At 37.2% G+C, this 21,210-nt stretch overlaps 1 protein-coding gene across 1 annotated transcript; it reads right to left on the bottom strand.

Moving 5' to 3' along the window:
* Window positions 1-2,779: 2,779 nt before the first annotated feature.
* On the bottom strand, window positions 2,780-3,241 carry LOC107465449 (uncharacterized). The gene has a single exon (XM_016084429.1). It carries the CDS (start codon window positions 3,239-3,241, stop codon window positions 2,780-2,782), a length of 462 nt encoding a protein of 153 aa, XP_015939915.1.
* Window positions 3,242-21,210: the final 17,969 nt, after the last annotated feature.

Below are 21,210 nucleotides of genomic sequence, written 5' to 3'. Positions count from 1 at the left end.
ATAAAGGACTCATAAAAAGACTCTAAATCATAAAGAAACTAATCAACAACTAGATAACTAAATAAACTACTAAATAGAAATTTAGAATTGAAATTTTAACCATGGGACTCAACAACCTTGTATTTTTGGAGCAACTTCAATGCATAGGCCCTTTCCCTTTATCCTCTTTCTTTGAGGAAGACTCATCACCATCCTTCTTCTTGGATGTTCCTTCTTGTGCAGGGGTGTCTTTTAGCTTCCAAAAGCCTAGCCCCCTCATACAAGTTCTTTCATCTTCTTTGTGCTTGGCTAGTATTTCTTCCTGCCTAGCACTCAGCTCTTCCATACCTTGCATGAATTTGGGATAACCGGGGTTCAAGACGGCCACAGCATTACACAAGTGATTCAGCTTCGCTTGTATGTTTATCATACTACCTTCTTGAAGTGGTTCTAGCCTCATAGAGATGCCTAAACTTAGCAAGGCTCCTCTGCTACCATTGATTTTGCTCTATAATTTTGTTGAGGCTGCTTTGCATCTCTCCCTAGTGGAATTGGCCTTGTTGCTCTTTCATGTATTCCATACTCCCTTGGAGTTGCTGGATACTTTCTTGCATTTGGTCGTATTGCTTCTGCTAGTCCCTTAGTTGACTTACATCCTCTCTCAAGTGGTTAATGTCTCCTTGCATTTGGTGGATATTTCCTTACATTTTCTTCCAGTTGAAATCTTCAAGGAATTATGGAATTGGTGTAGGAAGTGGTAGGTATAGTGGTTGAACAAAAGCCTCTTCATGTTGTGGTGGCCCTTGTGGTTCTTGTACATGAGCCCTTTGCCCTCTGGCTCCTTGTTGTAGTGGGTTGATGGCCACCACCTTCTCCATTTTCTTGGCAGTAATAGGGTTGTCTTGATCCACCAATATCTCATCAATTACTTTCTGTACTCCAGCTTCATCACAAAGCCTCTGGATAATGCTTGGGAATGCAAGTCTTGTGCTATCCTTGGTGCTTTTTAGCACCCTATGAATGTTATTTGCAATCATTTCCCCCACATTGACATTTTCTCCTTTCATGATGTTGTAGATGAGTACAGCTCTTTCCAAAGTAACCCCCGAAGTGTTGGAGGTGGGGTTGAGGGATCTCCTCACAAAGTCCAACCACCCTCTAGCTTGCGGGCACAAGTCTCTTCTTCTCAGTTGGTTTGGCTTCCATCCTTGTCATTGATACATTGAACGTTTAGAACACAAATCTCATTTAGGATTTCCTCAAACCCAGAGTCAAGTTGTTTAACCCTTTCTTCTAGCTCTGGATGGAATTTGTGCGCTTCACCATCAGCATGTTGTCTACGTTGGAAGGGCTATAGTCAATGCTCTTCCCCCTCACATAGCTTTGATAGTCATAGGTTTGCCCAGGCTGAGGCACAGCATTGGTATAAAATTCCTTTACCAAGCTCTCTACCACCTTCTTTGGTGGGTTGCAAAAAAGCGCCCAGCCTCTATTGTTGATCTCTATATTGATTTCTCTGTGCTCATTCCTCCCTAGTTAGAATCCAACTTCAGGGACGATTTGCCTCTCACTCACCCACCCATAAAACTGATTTTGGTGGAAGAGTGAAAGAACTTGAACTCATTATAACTTGATGAGGCAGAGCCAGTTTTCTTGGTCTTTTTTTCTTTGATCTAGAGGCTTTTGGTAGTGCCATTTAGATGAGAAAAGAGGATCTGAAAGGGTGATAGAAAGGGTTGAAAGAGGGAAAGAAAGAAGCAAAGCAAAAGTTTACTCTAACACCAAACTTAAGACTTGATTATCCCAATCAAGAAAGCAAGAAAGAGGATGGAAAGAAAGAGAGAAAATAAGAAATGCAGAAGGAAGGTTTTGGTTGTGAATAGTAAGGGTTGTAGTGTGGAAAAAGATGGAAAGGTGAGTAGTATTTATAGGGGTGAGAAGAGATGTCTAGAAGGTGGGAATTGGAATAAAAAATTGAATGTTTTCCCACTTGGGAGAGGCACCTAGCGTGGAAAGAGGTGCCAACCCCTATCTCTTAAGCTTTCTTCAGGTGTTTGATTCCCAAAGTGTAAGTACACTTTGACTCCTTAACTTGATAAGCTATCAATGTCATATGGGCCCCTCCTCTTTCCTGAAAATACAATTTGAAACCCCCATTAGTAATTAGAGAGAATGCTTTATATTCTTCTAATTAAAAGGCATTTAATGGGTGTCTTTTGGACATCAAACTTAAATTCATTGCATATAGTATTTGGTCACATGATTGGACTTTATTGTGTACATTATGAGTGGAATAAATTTAATTCGTTCACACTCTTCCACTTCCAATTTATATGTGCATAATAAAGTGGTCATTTATGTACCCACTAATTTACTAATTGCCTTCAAACATGAATGAAATGGGCTGTACATATGGCTCTCTTACGATGGTGGCCACACCAAACTTAATTTTGGGCTTACTCCAAAGATTAATCCAATTATTTTGATGTAAGCTCAAATTAAGTGGGTTAGTGGCCACACAAAACTTAGCTCTTTAGCTAGTTTCTTAGCCCAATTAATCAACCTGAAATAATGCAGCATGCATCTTTACAATTCCAATAAACTAGAGAACTTTGAAAAAAAAAAGAAGCAAATCAAGGAACTATCAACTAATTAACTATCAAATAAAATTGAAAATTAAAAAACCTAAATGCGTAAACGTAAAACATCATAGAAAGCAGGAAATTGAAAGGATACGAGTGTTGGGGTGCCTCCCAACTAGCGCTTCTTTAATGTCACTAGCTTGACGATTCTTCCTTCTTTAGCTGAGGTTATAGTTCACTCTTTGCTCATCCAATGAGTCTCCTAAGTAATGCTTAAGCCTATGGCCATTGACAGTGAAAGTCCTTTGTGTCTTATCCTCCATAAGCTCCACATGACCATAAGGAGAAGCCTTAAGAATTGTGAAGGGTGTGGACCATCTTGACTTTAGTTTTCCTGGGAAGAACTTGAGCCTTGAGTTATTGAATAACACTTTTTGACCTTTTCTAAACTCTCTCCTTGCTAGCTTTTGATCATGCCATTTCTTTGATTTTTCCTTGTAAATCTTGGCATTTTCATAAGCTTGGGATCTGAATTCATCTAACTCATTGAGTTGCAACAATCTTTTTTCTCCAACAGCTTGATTATCAAAGTTTAGCATCTTTAGAGCCCAAAGTGCTTTATGTTCAAGCTCCACTGGTAGATAACAAGACTTCTCAAACACCAATTGGTGTGGAGACATACCAATGGGTGTCTTAAAAGCTGTTCTATAAGCCTATAGTGCATCGTCTATCTTCTTGGACCAATCTCAAGGATTCTCTTCAGCTCTCTATTTGAAACTTCAGCTTGACCATTGGTCTGTGGGTGGTATAGGATTGCTATCTTGTGCTTGACACCATATTTTAGGAGAAGTGTCTCAAGTTGCTTGTTGCAAAAATGAGTTTCCCCATCACTTATAAGAGCTCTTGGAACTCCAAACCGGCTGAATATATTCTTCCTCATGAAATTAAGCACCACTTTATTATCATTTGTTGGAGTAGCTATGCCTTCTACCCATTTTGACACAGACTCCACAGCCACCAATATGTAGTTGTTTGAGTGTAAGGGTGAGAATGGTCCCATGAAATCAATTCCCCTAAACATCAAACACCTCTAACTTCATGATGAATCTATGTGGCATTTCATTCTTATTGGGTAGGTTGCCAGCTCTTTGCATTCATTGCACCTTGTCACAAACTCTTTTGCATCCTTGAATATTGTAGGCCAAAAGAATCTACATTGAAACACCATGGCTGCAGTCCTTTCTCCACTAAAATATCCTCCATATGTGGATCCATGGCAATGCCAAAGGACCTCTTGTCCTTCCTCATGAGAAATGCATCTTCTTAGAATTCCATTAGGAAACTTTTTGAATAGGTAAGGATCAACCCAAATGTAGTGCTTGGCATCATTGATAAGCTTTCTTCTCATATGCTTGTTGATATTGGAAGGTAGCTCTCCAATAGCCTAAAAATTTGCTATATCTGCAAACCAGGGAGCTTCTTGGATCATCATCAACTGTTCGTCCAGAAAGCTCTCATTCACTGGTGGGCTATGTGCTTCATCTTCCTAAATTGGGATTATAGAAAGGTGGTCAGCCACTTTATTTTCTGCTCCACTTCTATCCTTAATCTCAATATTAAACTCTTGAAATAGCAAGATCCACCTTATCAGTCTAGGCTTAGATTCTTACTTGGTTAACAAATATTTAAGAGCTGCATGGTCAGTAAACACAATGACTTTAGAACCAATGAGATATGATCTAAACTTATTAAATGCAAAGACTATAGCATGGAGTTCCTTCTCTCTGGTGTTGTTCTTTTGAGTCTCATTAAGAACTTTGCTAGCATAATAGATGACATGCACTAGCTTGTCTCTCCTCTATCCTAAAACAGCACCAATAGCAAAATCTGATGCATCACACATCAATTCAAAAGGTAAATTCCAGCTAGGTGGTGTTATAATAGGTGCAGAGGAAAGTTTGTTTTTAAGCTCATCAAAGGCTTGTATGCATTCTCTATCAAAGATAAAAGGTACATTAAAGGCAAGCAAGTTACTTAAAGGTTTGGCAATCTTTGAAAAGTCTCTAATGAACCTTTTATAAAACCCAGCATGCCCCAAGAAACTTCTAATTACTTTGACATTGCAAAGTGCGGATAATTTCTCAATCACTTCCACCTTAGCTCTGTCCACCACTATGCCTTTTTTAGAGATTTTGTGACCAAGAACCACCCCTTCAGTGACCATAAAATGACACTTTTCCTAAGCACCAAAGCAAGGTGGTGCAAGCATTTAAAAAATGAATCACCAAATACAGAAAAGTCTTTCATGAATACTTTAATAAACCTTTCAATCATGTCAGAGAACATATATAGCATGCACCTTTGGAGTGTGGCAGGTGCATTACACAATCCAAAGGACATTCTCTTGCTTTTTAGGGTCCACCACAATCTAATTATAGCCTGAGTATCCATCCAAGAAATAGTAGTATTCATGTCCGGCAAGCCTCTCTAACATTTGATCCATGAAGGATAGAGGAAAATGGTCCTTTCTTGTGGCTTTATTGAGCTTCCTATAATCTATGCACATGCGCCATCCAGTCACTGTTCTTGTTGGTATCAATTCATTTCTTTCATTTGGCACAACATTGATTCGTCCTCTGAGATTGGGTAGATCACCCCTACTTGCCACAACTTCAGCACTTCTTTTTGCACCACTTCATTCATTCTTGGATTTAATCTTTTTCGTGGTTGTCTTGCGGGCTTGGCATCTTCCTCAAGAAGGATTTTATGCATGCACATTGAAGAGCTGATCCCTTTTAAATCTGAAAGTGTCCATCCTATGGCATCCTTGTGTTGTCTCAACAAATTGATAAGCTCCTCTCCTTGCTCCTCACTCAAGCTTGAATTAACGATGACTGGATATGTGTCATTGTCACCCAAGTAGGCATGCTTCAAGCTTGGAGGCAGGGTCTTCAACTCCAACTTTGGTGCTTCAACTTCCTTCTTGCTTGCCTTCTCAAATATGATTGAGCCTTCCATGATTTCTTGTGGTAGTTCACCAGCTGAAACTTGTTGGTCTTGCTCCCCAACTTCTTTACATTGTTCCTCTTCTAGGACTCCTTGAACTAGCTTCTCCATTATGTCCACCATCATGCATTCACCAAAGGACTCCTTTGGGTAGCTCATTGCCTTGAAAACATTGAATACCATCTTCTCTTCATGCAGTCTTAAGACTAACTCTCCCTTTTGTACATCAATTATAGCTCCAACAATGGCTAAGAATGGTTTTCCTAAGATCATTGATGTGTGACGATCGGACTTTCTATCCGTAAAGAAATTCACAAATATAATCGCATTGTAAGTATAGTTTCTAACCCAACAGAGAATCCTTTCGTACAAAAGTTTTGTTTGTCAATTAAGCAAACCCAATAAAAATAAATAACCGAAGTATTCAAACCTCAAGTCGTCTTCTCAAGGAATTGCAGGGAGGTGTATTTTATTATTGGTTATGGAAAAAGTATATTTTTGGGATTTTTAAAAGGGTTGAACAAGTAATTTAATTGACAAGAAAAATAAATTAATAATTAATAAAACTCTTGGCAAAGTATGAGAACTGGAATTCCTATCCTAGTTATCCTTATCAGGTATGATAAGAATTGGGTTTTAACCTCACATGGTCAACCTTTACTAAACAAAGGAAGGTCAAGTGGACTAATTAGCTTGATCCTCAAGTCCTAGTAAACCCTTATGGAAGGACTAGCTTTAGAGTGATCCAGATCAATTAGTAATTCCAATTTCAATCAACAGCTGAGTTTGATAACTCAAGTGTCTCCAATTAATCAACCAAAGCTAAGAATGTAAAAAGCTAAATAAAAATCATAGCTCTGACATACCTCAAACTGCGTTTAAACATAAATTCAAATCTAACATGGAAAGGTTCATGAGCTAAATTGAAAAGATAAATATCAATTAAAGTAATAAAATAAAAGTAGAAAACAAATTAAAGGAATGTTGAACCTGTGATGAAGAAGAAATAATCCTAAATCCTAAAACTAGGAGAAATCCTAATTCCTAAAACCTAAGAGAGAGGAGAGAACCTCTCTCTCTAAAAACTACATCTAAATTATGAAAAGTAAATTATGAGTCGTCAACCCTTCATTCCACCACTTTGCAGCCTTTAATTTGTATTTTCTGGGCTGGAAACAGGGCCAGAAATAGCTGGGACCGAATTCAAACACGTGCAGGTCCCTGGAATTTCTGCAGAACGACACATCTGTGTGATTCACGCATGCGCATCATTTTGCTCTATGGCCACTATAATAAATTATATTTCAAATAGAAGCCCCAGACGTTAGCTTTCCAACGCAACTGAAGCCGCATCATTTGGAGCTCTGTAGCTCAAGTTATGGCTGTTTGAATGCAAAGAGGTCAGGCTGACAGCTTTGGTAATTCCTTCAGTTTCTTGTATTCCTTCCACTTTTGCATGCTTCCTTTCTATCCTATGAGCCATTCCTACCCTGTAATCTCTAAAATCACTTAACACACATATCAAGGCATCGAATGGTAATAAGAGAGATTTAAACATAGTAAAATTTCAAGTCCAAAGAAGCATGTTTTCAATCATAACACAAAATCTGAAAGGAAAAAGTAAAACTTGCAAATCATATGAATAAGTGGGTAAAGAGTTGATAAAAAATCACTCAATTGAGCACAAGATAAACTATAAAATAGTGGTTTATCAACCTCCCCACACTTCAACATTAGCATGTCCTCATGCTAGCTCAAGAGAAGCTATAAAGGTGTGAAGAGGAATGATAGAGAGTATGCAATGCAACCTATCTATGTGAATGCAACTACATGCAAAATGTTTCTACCTACTTGGTTAAAAGTAAAAAAGTTCTCCAAGACAAATATGAATCAAATTCCACTAGATCAAATTACATAATAAAAAACAAGTAAACTTGTAAGAAGATAGCTCATGAAAGCAGGGAACATAGAATCAAGCATTGAACCCTCCTGGTAGTGTATGTGCACTCTAATTGCTCTAGTGTATAGGGTAATTCACACTATTCTTCTCTTGTCATGCTTTCTAAAACTTTGTTCTTCATCTAACTAATCAACAAATATTTAATGTACCGATGCAAACATCATGAGGTCTTTTCAAGGTTGTAATGGGGCTAAGGTAAAGGTGAGGATATATGTATGGCCAAGTGAGCTATAAATTGAATCTTTGACTAACCTAAGCTCTCACCTATACACACACTCTATATACTTTTAAATTCATGCCTAGCTATCCAAAATTCCTACTTTTGTATCACATACTCATGTACCACATTTTTTATATTTATTTATCACATGTGCATTGATCTTTCTATTAAAGCTTAACATTGGGATATTTTTGTCCCCTTATTTATTTACTTATTTATTGAATATTTTTGGATTTTTCTCTTTTATTTTTTTTATTTTTTTATTTTTAGAAAAATAAACATAACTTATCAATGCACATGGATTTTTCATTATTTTTCTATTTTGGTTTTTCATGAGTAGGTACCCAAATTCTCAATATTTTATCAAAGTAAAAACATAACACATTCCAATATTAACCCATGTTCCCACAGTTTCCCCACAATTAGTTGATACACAATCTCTATCTTAAGCTAACCAAAGATTCAATTGGGATATTTAATTTATTTTTCTGCTTAAGGCTAGTGATGTGGTAAAATATTAAACAAATGGGGATAAAAGGCTCAAGGTGACTAACAAGGTGATTGAAAGGGTAGGCTTTTTTTTGGGGGGGGTAAGTGAGCTAATAATCAAATGATGGCCTCAATCATATGCAAGCATGTAAATACACTAAATAGTGGACATATAGAATGGAACAAAGTAAAGATTGCAATTATAGAGAAGAAAACACACAAGAATAAAATATTTATGGTTAAATAATGTAACCATATAAATAAGCTCAAAATCTCACAGGTTGTGTGTTATTTAGCTCAAAAACCATGTTCCAAATACAACTTCAAACAAATTTAACACATAGAAATTTTAATTTTTTTATTTAAATTAGTGAAAATTTTCAAAAATAGGGTCTTAAAAAGAAACTCATTACTTTAACCAAGCAGTAGCTAAATGCATAAAAAAAAACATTGGTGTTGATAAGAAAATAACTAACCCATGGAGATCGGTGTCGACCTTCCCACACTTAAAGATTGCACCGTCCTCGGTGCATGCTAGGATGTACAAGTGGATGGGCTACTCCAACTAATGCCTTTCTCTATAGATTATGCAGATTGACTTGCCTGTCTCCCCATATAGAAGTTCTTCCTTTTCCCTTCCTCGGTGGCAATCCTGAAAGAAGAGAAAAAGAAGGAAAGTAACCAAGAAATAAAGATAAGAAAATGAATAAAATATGGGTGTTAATGCCAAATAATAAAGGTCTCAATTATATGGTAGCTACAACATGCAAGTGAGAAAACAATAAAAGCAACTGGCATATCAATAGTGCAAAAAGTGCAACAATGGGGGAGAGAGTTAGTAAATAATGAAAGACAATATAAATTCATGTCAATGCAAAAGGAATACAGGGATCATAAAAGATTGATATTGACAGAAAAATAATATCACCCAACATTGTAAAACAAGTCACTAAGCACCACAATAATACAAGAAAAGATACAACAATTGAAAAAAATTTAACACCAATAAAAATATGCACGAAATTAAAATGCAATGAATGAAAGTATGCAAAAAAATTAAGTAAAATAGAATGGAAGTGAAGAAGGATGAGAAGTTAAAGAGAGGAAGAAGAAGTAAGTAAGAAAGGAGGAAGGAAAAATTAGGATTGGGGAGGAAAAGATAAGATTTTTGGCGCTGATCTGAATAAGATGTGCGGCGCAGGCGACGCGAACGCTTGGAGCACGTGATCGCGTGGTGTGTGATAATTATCAGGTGACGCGGACGCATGGGTCACGCGCACGCGTGACCTGATTTGTGCTATTGGTGCGAGTGTAGCCTCGCATACGCACAACTCTCTCTTCTAAACGCACATTGCCAAAATTTAGGGTGACGCGTGCACGTGGGTGACGCGCACGCGTGCATGGCCTTTCTTTTAAAATGATGTGGATGCGTGGGGCACGCGTTCGCGTGGTAGGGCTTGTGCTTCTAGCATGGTTCCAGTCCCGCTCCATCACAACTTGCTGCCATACACCCATTTACATCGATTTTGCGGGGTCACGTGTGCGCGTGGGTGACGCGCACGTGTGGATGGCTGGATTCGCAAAGGGCGCGGATGCGTCAAGGACGCGTTCGTGTGGGCAAGTTTGTGTCTGAGGCACACCTCCAGCCACGCACCCACGTGACTTTCTGTTCAATTCTCTTTGACGCGGACGCGTCAGCGACACTGGCGCGTTGCGTGCGATTCGATTTTTTTTTAATATGCAGAATGCAGAATGCAATGCTGATATGGATGATATGAATAATTCCAGGTTAAATAAAATAAAATAAAATAAAATAAAATAAAACTTAAAAACAAACAAAACGAAATAAAAATTGAAATTGAAAAAGGAACGATCATACCATGGTGGGTTGTCTCCCACCTAGCACTTTTAGTTAAAGTCCTTAACTTTAGACATTTAGTGAGCTCTCTGTTATGGTGGCTTGTTCTTGAATTCATCCAAAAATCTCCACCAATGTTTAGAATTTCAGTAGGCTCCGGGATCCCAAACTAGGCGCAGAAAACCTTCAAGCAAGTTAAAGCAAGTGACAAGGCCCCAAGAGTATTGATTGCTAGACTGAATTCCGGGGTCCCAAATCTTGCTTCTGCACCCGTCTTCTTATCGATCATCATGATTCCATCCGGGTGGTTCAGCTTTAGAATTCTCATGTAAGCACCCAAACATCTTTCTAGACCCATTCAATCGAGTTCTACACCAACCTTTGAATTTAAACTTTGAGCTTTCAACGATAATGAACCTAGGATTGTGTTGCCCACCACTAACCATCTTCCTTTTACTCTTAATGGCACAAAGAGCTCTAAGTTGACCATCCATCTCCAGTAGCCCATATTCAAGTGGGAAGGTAAAGGTCAAGGATAAGAATTTTACCCACTTGAATGTTGTGTTGGATGATAATGGCCTTGGGAGAGGTGTCTCTAATGAACTTGCAAGCTCCACTCCCTTGTGCTCTTCTTTGACAACTTCCACATCTTTGCAAGCTTCTTCAATATCAACCTCTTCCTCTTGGTAGCTTTCTTCCAATTCAATATCTTCTTCATTGCTCACAAAGGGCATGGGAGGTTGTGCCTCTTCTTCTTAAATCTCCATCTCTTGATCAACATCTTCCAAGTCTTCAACTATGATATGCCTTGGAGGTTGTACACCTTCCTCAACATTAATTTCAAATGTCTTGGAAGGAGGCTCTATGACTTGACCTTCCCATGGAGGTTCAACATCTCCTAAGTCTGCAACCACTTTTTCCTTTTCAATAATTGCTGCTTTGTCCAGTTGTTTAAGTATAAAATCATACTCCTCTTTGATGATTTCTTTTCTATGACAACTCCTTCAACTACTCCTTCATCTGCAAAGGTCCCTTCTACATTCACCTTTAGTGCCTGCTCTAACTCCTTATGAAGTATGGATTCGCGAAGATGATTCCTTCTCTCTTGTTTTATGTCAATAGCATCATTGGGATCATGTTGCTCTTGGAATGATGGATGTGGGTGCTCTTCCATGGATGGTGGTGATGGGATGGAGAGATCATTCTGTGGTTGAAAAGGAAGTGCACTAGAGCTTGAGGGTTGAATACTGGAGGTAGAGGGTTGGTCCATACGGGATATGAGATTTTGGAATTTAGAGGTGAGACCAATGAGAGAGGTAAGTGTGCTCTCCATGGAGGTTTAGGGTGGATATGAGGGTTCATTTTTTTGGAAAACAGGTTCATAATACAGAGGTGGTTCTTCTTGATAAGGATATGGAGATGGTGAATATTGAGGTGGTGGTTCTGGGTATGGTTCATATGGTGGTTGGTGTGGTGGATAAGGATTAGGGTCATATGGAGGTGAATGGTTGTAGGTGGCTTGTGAGTATGGTGGTTCAAATGTATGTCGTGGAGGTAATTCATAAGCATAGGGTGGGGCTTGTTGGTAACTACAAGGGGGTCCACCATATCTATCATCTTGGTATGCACCTCGGAATGGCTCTTGACCATAGTAATTTGGTGGAGGTGGGTTGTCACGAAAGGGTCCACCATAACTATTGTCTTGGTATGCATCACAGAATGGTTGTTGGTGATAGTGCATTGGAGGGAGTTGTTGCCGAGAGGGTTGATCAAATCCTTGTGGCTCCTCCCATCTTTGATTCTTCCAACCTTGATGCTTGTTCTCATTAGAGCTTCCATTCCCTACAACAACATTGGAACCAAACTTGAAACCAGAGGGGTGAGAATACATAGTAGCTAAAGAAAATAAAAACTACTAAAAATTAATGAAAATAAACTCCTAAAACTAGAAACACTGACAAAAATATAAGATAAAGATTTGAAAAAGGTTTAAATTTTGAAAAAGTTTGCTTTTTAAAATTTTAAATTTAAATTTTGAAATTTGAATTTTGAATTTTGGAATTTTAAATATTAAAATTTGAAATTTGATTTTGAAATAAGATAAGATAAGATTTTAAAAAAAAATATGATTTTTGAAAAGATTTGAATTTTGAAATTTAAAACTAAGATAAGATAAGATAAAAATTTTAAAATAAAAAACTGAATATTTTTTTTATTTTGTAATTTTTGAAAAAAAATCAATTAAAATAAAGAGAAAAGATATTTTTGAAATTAATGAGAAAAGAGAAAAACAATAAAATGACACAAAACTTAAAATTTTTAGATCAAAGCAAAGAAAACAAAAAAAGAAAAATATTTACAATAACCAATAATAAGGCACCCATTTGCAATTCCCCGGCAACGGCGCCATTTTGATGATCGGACTTTCTATCGGTAAAGAAATTCACAAATATAATCGCGTTGTAAGTATAGTTTCTAAACCAACAGAGAATCCTTTCGTACAAAAGTTTTGTTTGTCACTTAAGCAAACCCAATAAAAATAAATAACCGAAGTATTCAAACCTCGGGTCGTCTTCTCAAGGAATTGCAGGGACGTGTGTTTTACTATTGGTTATTGAAAAAGTATATTTTTGGGGTTTTTAAAAGGGTTGAACAAGTAATTTAATTGACAAGAAAAATAAATTAATGATTAATAAAATTCTTGGCAAGGTATGAGAACTGGAATTCCTATCCTAGTTATCCTTATCAGGTGTGATGAGAATTGGGTTTTAACCCCACTTGGTCAGCCTTTACTAAACAAAGGAAGGTCAAGTGGACTAATTAGCTTGATCCTCAAGTCCTAGTCAACCCTTATGGAAGGACTAGCTTTAGAGTGATCCAAATCAATCAGTAATTCCAATTTCAATCAACAGCTGAGTTTGATAACTCAAGTGTCTCCAATTAATCAACCAAAGCTAAGAATGTAAAAAGCTAAATAAAAATCATAGATATGAAATATCTCAAACTGCGTTTATACATAAATTCAAATCTAACATGGAAAGGTTCATGAGCTAAATTGAAAAGATAAATATCAATTAAAGTAATAAAATAAAAGTAGAAAACAAATTAAAGGAACATTGAACCTGTGATGAAGAAGAAATAATCCTAAATCCTAAAACTAGCAGAAATCCTAATTCCTAAAACCTAAGAGAGAGGAGAGGTTCCTCTCTCTGTAAAAACTATATCTAAATTATGAAAAGTGAATTATGAGTCATCTCCCCTTCATTCCTCCACTTTACAGCCTTTAATCTATATTTTCTGGGTTTGAAACTGGGCCGGAAATAGCCCAGAAATCGCTGGGACCGAATTCAAACACGTGTAGGTCGCTGGAATTTCTGCAGAATGACGCGTCCGCGTGATTAACGCGTGCGTGTCATTTTTCTGTACAGCCACGATAGAGAATTATATATCAAATCGAAGCCCCAGACGTTAGCTTTCTAACGCAACTAGAGCTGCATCATTTGGACCTCTGTAGCTCAAGTTATGCCGTTTGAGTGCGAAGAGGTCATGCTGATAGCTTTGGCAATTCCTTTAGTTTCTTGTATTCCTTCCACTTTTGCATGCTTTCTTTCCATCCTCTGAGCCATTCCTGCCCTGTAATCTCTGAAATCACTTAACACACATATCAAGGCATCGAATGATAATAAGAGAGAAATTTGAACATAGTAAAATTTCAGGTCCAAAGAAGCATGTTTTCAATCATAGCACAAAATCCGGAAGGAAAAATTAAAACATGCAAATCATATGAATAAGTGGGTAAAGAGTTGATAAAAACCACTCAATTGAGCACAAGATAAACCATAAAATAGTGTTTTATCAATGTGCTAGCCTCTTCCTTCATATCAGGTACAACAAAATCAGCTGGAAAAATAAACTCTCCCACTTTCACCAACAAATCTTTCACTACCCCATGGGGGAATTTGAATGTCCTATCAGCTAATTGAAGAGCCATTCTTGTTGGTTTGGCCTCTTCAATTCTCATTCTTTTTATCATGGCCAAGGACATAAGGTTGATGCTAGCTCCTAGATCACACAATGCCTTCTCAATGCTTATATCCCCTATGATGCAGGGGATTTGGAAGCTCCCAGGATCTTTCATCTTTTGGGGAAGCTTCTTTTGTATGATGGCACTACATTCCTCAATGAGCACCACAATTTTCTTTTCTCCCCAGTTTCTTTTCCTTGTCATGAGCTCCTTTAGAAACTTGGAATAGAGTGGCATTTGCTCTAATGCCTCAGCAAAAGGTATGTTAATTTGAAGCTTCTTAAAGATCTACAAGAACCTAGAAAACTGGCTGTCTTTCCCATCCTTTCTCAACCTTTGTGGGTAGGGTGCTTTTGGTACATAGGGCTTCAAGACTTACTTTGGAGGGGCTGGATTAGGTGTCTCTTCTTCTTTCTTGGTTTCTGAGTCATTTGCAGCCTCTTCTCCTTGCAAGTTATGGCTTGAGGATGTCTCCTCGACCACCTTCCCACTTATTAGTATGATGGCCTTGCATTCCCCTCTTGGGTTAGCCATAGTATCACATGGAAATGTATGTGCAGGCATTGGTATCTGTTTGGACAAGCTCCCTAGTTGTGATTCCAATTTTGAAATCGCTGCCCCTTGGTTCCTTATGTTAGATCTGGCCACCTCTTGGATTGCATTTATCTTTTTTTTCAGCTTGCAATTGTCACTTTATAACAGTGGCAATACTCCCTACCAATTGTGACATAGAAGTGAAAGAGTATTTTCGTATGGTTAGGAATTTCACACAAAATAATTCCGTTGGTAGTATAGTTCCCAACCAACTAACACTCAAATCAAATTTAAATAAGTTTTGGTTGTCACAAGTACAAACCCCAATAAAAATTAACCGAAGTATTCAAACCTTGGGTCGTCTAATAAGGAATTGCAATGAAGTGATCAATTATTGGCTATGAAGAACAAGGGGGTTTGATTTTATAAGTGGCAAGAAAATATAAAAACAAGGAATTAAATGATAAGAACTAATAAAATAAAGGAAAAGAACTCTTGGCTAGACATAGGTAATTGAGATCACCATCCTTGTCTACAAACCATATATTGAAAATTATGAGGGACCAACCCATTAAGTCTACTCTTATGCTTGAAGTAAGTATAAATCGCTAAATGGATTAGATTGGGCCTAAAATGCTTCATAAATCGCTAGCCACAAGTTGCCTTTAGTGAGTCACGCTGATCCTGCGATGCGTGTGTGTGGAACAACGTGTACGCATCTCTAAATGGCAGACGACTATAACAAATTCTATATCATTTTGAAGCTCCGGATGTTAGCTTTCCAACGCAACTAAAACTGCCTCATTTAGACCTTTGTAGCTCAAGTTATGATTGATTAAGTGCGAAGAGGTCAGGATTGACAGCTTTACGATTCTTTCATTTTTTCGTGAGTTCTCCATTTTTAAATGCTTTTTCTTCGTTCCCTCAATCCAGTATTTACTTTCTGAACCTGAAATCACTTAACAAATATATCAAGGCATCGAATGGAATTAAAGTGAATTAAAATTAGAAATTTTAGGACCTAAAAAGTATGTTTTTACACTTAAGCACAAATTTAAGGAGAATTACAAAACCATGCTATTTCATTGAATAAATGTGGGAAAATTTGATAAAACTCCCTAAATTAAGCACAAGATAAACTACAAAATTGGGGTTTATCAAACCTTCCCACACTTAAACCAAGCATGTCCTCATGCTAAGAATAAAGAAGGACAAGAAAAGGGTTATGAACATTTATTCAATGCAAAGAAACTATATGCACCTATCTATATGAATGCAACAAAATGCAGTGATTCTACCTACTTGGTTAAAAATGAATCAATCTACAAGAACATATATAAACATGTAGGGCTAACATAGTATGATGATTCATGAATTCTACCAATTCAAATATCAAAATGAAGTTCAAATAGATTTGCAAGAGGAAAGCTCGTGGAGACCGGGAACAAGGAATTGAGCATTGAACCCTCACCGGAAGTGTATCCGCTCTAGTCGCTCGAGTGTATAGGGTTGATCACTCAATTCTCTTCTAATCATACTTTCCATGATTTATTTTTCATCTAACAATGAACAATTATTCAATGCATGCATACATTCATCATGAGGACTTATTCATAGTTTGTAATGGGGCCAAGGTCAAGGTAAGGATGTATATGGTCAAGTGATCTTGAAATTTGAATCTTTAATTAACCTAAACTCTCACCAAACACATATAACAACCTATACAATTCTAATACAATACCTATCTACCCATGATTCCCACTTTTTTTCACATACTCATGCATTCTCTTTAATTCACATTCCATATGCATTGTTATTGTTATTTTACTTTGGGGCATTTTTGTCCCCTTTTTATTGCATTTTTTTTCTTTTGTATATTTTTTTTCTTTTACATATTATTTTTTCTTTTTATTTCTTTTTCTACATACATATTTTTTTCTTTATCATTTTTGTTTCACAATAAAGTACATACAAACGTATCAATGCATATGGTTTACATATTTAACGTGTGAGTATGTACCCAATCCCATGATTTTCAACAAAAATACAAAATACACTTTTACCTCAACCAATGTCACAAGTTTTCCATACCCAAATGATACACACCCTCGCTAGCCTAAGCTAATCAAAGATCCAAATTAAGGGACATCTATTATTTTTCACTTAGGGGTATTGATGTGCTAAAATTAAGAACAAAAGGGATTAAATTGTCTCAAAATTAGCTCAAAATTGGCTAACAATGGTTGATGAAAGGTAGGCTATTTGGGTAAGTGAGCTAAATGAAATGATGGCGTCAATCATATAAATGCATATATACATAGAATAATGGACATATAGAATCAAACAAATCAAGGATTACAATCATAGAAAGAGAATAATACACACAAGAATGAAAATAAGTGGTTATATGGTATAACCACACAATTGGGCTCAAAAATCACATGCTTGTGTTCTTAGCTCAAAAACCATGTTCCAAAATAAATTCTCCAAGCAAGTTCAACACAAATTTTTTATCAAATTGGTAGGGTGCCCTAAAATAGTTTTCTTGGAAAAGAAATCATCACTCTAACCAAGTAGTCCTAAGATAAACAAATAAAAAATGGTAAAATATGTACAAATTCTAACTATCATGCAACCTATAATGCAATGCAACAACTAGTAACATTGGTGTTGAAAATGGAAGTGGTTACCCACGGATGTCGGTCATCGACCGAACCTCCCCATACTTGAAGATTGCACCGTCCTCGATGCATGCAAAGAAGAGCAATGTGGATGGGTTACTACCATTGATGAGCTCCTTCAAAAGGTTGTGTGGATGAACTTGTTCGTTGCCCCATTTAGAAGCCTTTCCATTCCTTTCCTTCTTGGTGGCTAACCTAAAAGGAAAGAAAAAGAAAGAAAATTAAGCCTACAAAAAAGATATCAAAGCAATAGAACATAAGCAGGGGCTAATGCCAAATAAGAGCAAGGTTCTCACTACATGTTAGCTACACATGTAGGTGAGAAAACAATATAAGCTAATGGCATATCAAACACTTGATGCAAGAGTAGAGTCAAAGCATGAAGAGCACTAAAAAGCATCAAGTTCAAATAGAAAAGAGTGGGTCATGAAAGACATGCAAGTTCATATCAATGCATAAAGGATGCAAGAGTCACAAAAGATTAAGCATTGATTTAAAAGTTTCATCACCCAACAATATCAAACAAGTCAAGAAGCACCAAGATTAACCAAAAAATTCTCAACAATTGAGTAAGAGAATTCAACACCATTATTAAAATAAGAAATTTAGAAAAGAAACTAAAAATAAGTTATAAGAACAAAATTAAAATGCAATGGATGATAATATGCAAATGCAACGTGGTGGACGAAATTGTGATCATTAACAATGGCTCCAATAATTTGGTAGCTCTCACACGTGAATTACACTTAGTCACAACTCCGCACAACTAACCAGCAAGTGCACTGGGTCGTCCAAGTAATACCTTACCTGAGTAAGGGTCGATCCCACGAAGATTGTTGGTATGAAGCAATCTATGGTCATCTTGTAGATCTTAGTCAGGCTGATTCAAATGTGATTGGATTAGATAATTAAAAGATAAATAAAATAGGATATAAATACTTATGTAAATTAATGGTGGGAATTTCTGATAAGCGTATGGAGATGCTTGTCCCTGTTGAATCTCTGTTTTCCTACTGCTTTCATCCAATCCTTCTTACTCCTTTCCATGGCAAGCTGTATGTAGGGCATCACCGTTGTCAATGGCTACATCCCATCCTCTCAGTGAAAATGGTCCAAATGCTCTATCACAGCACAGCTAATCATCTGTCGGTTCTCAATCAGGTTGGAATAGAATCCCGTGATTCTTTTGCGTCTGTCACTAATGCCGAGCCTTCAGGAGTTTGAAGCTCGTCACAGTCATTCAATCCCGGAATCCTACTCGGAATACCACAGACAAGGTTAGACTTTCCGGATTTCCATGAATGCCGCCATCAATTCTAGCTTATACCACGAAGATTCTGATAAGGAATCCAAGAGATATGTGCCCGGTCTAAGGTAGAACGGAAGTGGTTGTCAATCACGCGCGTTCATAGGTGAGAATGATGATGAGTGTCACAGATAATCACATTCATCAATTTGAAGTGCAACGAATATCTTAGAACAATAATAAGTCGAATTGAATAAAAAAAACAGAAGTACTTGCGTTAAAACTTGAGGTACAGCAGAGCTCCACACCCTTAATCTATGGTGTGTAGAAACTCCACCGTTGAAAATACATAAGTAATGAAGGTTCAGGCATGGCCAAATGGCCAGCCCCCAAACGTGATCACATGATCAAAAAATACAATTCAGGATCCAGGATGTCTAATACAAAGGTAAAAAGTTCTATTTATACAAAACTAGCTACTAGGGTTTACAGAAGTAAGTAATTGATGCATAAATCCACTTCCGGAGCCCACTTGGTGTGTGCTTGGGCTGAGCTTAATCTATCCATGAGATGAGGCTTCTCTTGGAGTTGAACGCCAAGTTTTAACATGTTTTGGGCGTTCAACTCTGGTTCGTGACGTGTTTCTGGCGTTTGACTCCAGAATGCAGCATGGAACTGGCATTGAGCGCCAGTTTACGTCGTCAAATCTTGAATAAAGTATGGACTATTATATATTGCTGGAAAGCTCTGGATGTCTACTTTCCAACAGCGTTGGGAGAGCACCATTTGGAGTTCTGTAGCTCTAGAGAATCCATTTCGAGTTCAAGGAGGTCAGATTCCAATAGCATCAGCAGTCCTTTGTCAGCCTCCTATCATAGTTTTGCTCAAGTCCCTCAATTTCAGCCAAAAAATACCCAAAATCACAGAAAAACACACAAACTCATAGTAAAGTCTAGAATTGTGAATTTAGCATAAAAACTATTGAAAACATCCCTAAAAGTAACTAGATCATATTAAAAACTACCTAAAAACAATGCCAAAAAGCGTATAAATTATCCGCTCATCACAACACCAAACTTAAATTGTTGCTTGTCCCCAAGCAGCTGAAAATCAATTAGGATAAAAAGAAGAGAACATGCTATAAATCCCAAAATATCAATGAATATTAATTCTAATTAGATGTGCGGGACTTGTAGCTTTTTGCTTCTGAATAGTTTTGGCATCTCACTTTTTCCTTTGAAGTTTAGAATGATTGGCTTCTCTAGGAACTTAGAATTTCAGATAGTGTTATTGATTTTCCTAGTTAAGTATGTTGATTCTTGAACACAGCTACTTTTATGAGTCTTGGCCGTGGCCCTAAGCACTTTGTTTTCCAGCATTATTACCGGATACATAAATGCCACAGACACATGACTGGGTGAACCTTTTCAGATTGTGACTCAGCTTTGCTAAAGTCCTCAGTTAGAGGTGTCCAGGGTTCTTAAGCACACTCTTTTTGCTTTGGATCACGACTTTAACCACTCAGTCTCAAGCTTTTCACTTGGACCTGCATGCCATAAGCACATGGTTAGGGACAGCTTGATTTAGCCGCTTAGGCCTGGATTTTGTTTCCTTGGGCCCTCCTGTCCATTGATGCTCAAAGCCTTGGATCCTTTTTGCCCTTGCCTTTTGGTTTTAAGGGCTATTGGCTTTTTCTGCTTGCTTTTTCTTTTTCTTTCTATTTTTTTTGCCATTTTTTTTTGCAAGCTTTTGCTTTTTCACTGCTTTTTCTTGCTTCAAGAATCAATTTCATGATTTTTTAGATTATCAATAGCATTTCTCAAGATCAAAAAATATGCATTGTTCAAGCATTCATTCATTAAACAAAAAGTATTGTCACCACATTAATATAATTAAACTAAATTCAAGGATAATTTCGAAATTCATGTACTTCTTGTTCTTTTGAATTAAAACATTTTTCATTTAAGAGGGGTGAAGGATTCATGGAATTATTCATAGCTTTAAGACATAGTTACTAAATACTAATGATCATGTGGTAGAGACACAAAACATAAACAAACATATAGCATAAAAATTGAAAAAAACAAAGAAATATGAACAAGGAATGAGTCCACCTTAGTGATGGTAGCGTCTTCCTCTTGAAGAACCAATGGTGCTTTTTGAGCTCCTCTATGTCTCTTCCTTGCTTCTGTTGCATGATCCCTAGTAATTTTGGTGCTCCTATCCTTAGTTGCTCCCAATAATTGTGTGGAGGACAATTTATCCCCTAAGGTATCTCAGGGATCTCTTAATTTACCACTGAGCTATAGACCCTTTAGATGAATCTTTCCATCTCCCATGACTCAGAGGTGGAAGCTTTTATCTTCCCTTTTCTCTCTTTTTTTTTGAGCTTTCTCTGGCCTTAGGTGCCATCAATGGTTATGGAAAAACAAAAAAGCTATGCTTTTACCACACCAAACTTAGAATGTTACTCGCCCTCGAGCAAAAGAAGAAATAATAGAAGAAGAAGAAGAAGACATGGAGGAGATGGAGGGATGTGTGTATTTGGCTATATTGGTGGGATTGGGTGGGAAAGAGATTGATGGATGTGAGTGGTGAATGGAAAACAGAAGGGATAACCATGAATGGAGA

The sequence above is a fragment of the Arachis duranensis genome, chromosome 9, assembly GCF_000817695.3.
Source record: "Arachis duranensis cultivar V14167 chromosome 9, aradu.V14167.gnm2.J7QH, whole genome shotgun sequence".
Taxonomy (NCBI): domain Eukaryota; kingdom Viridiplantae; phylum Streptophyta; class Magnoliopsida; order Fabales; family Fabaceae; genus Arachis; species Arachis duranensis.
This window is presented reverse-complemented; position numbering and strand designations above follow the sequence as displayed.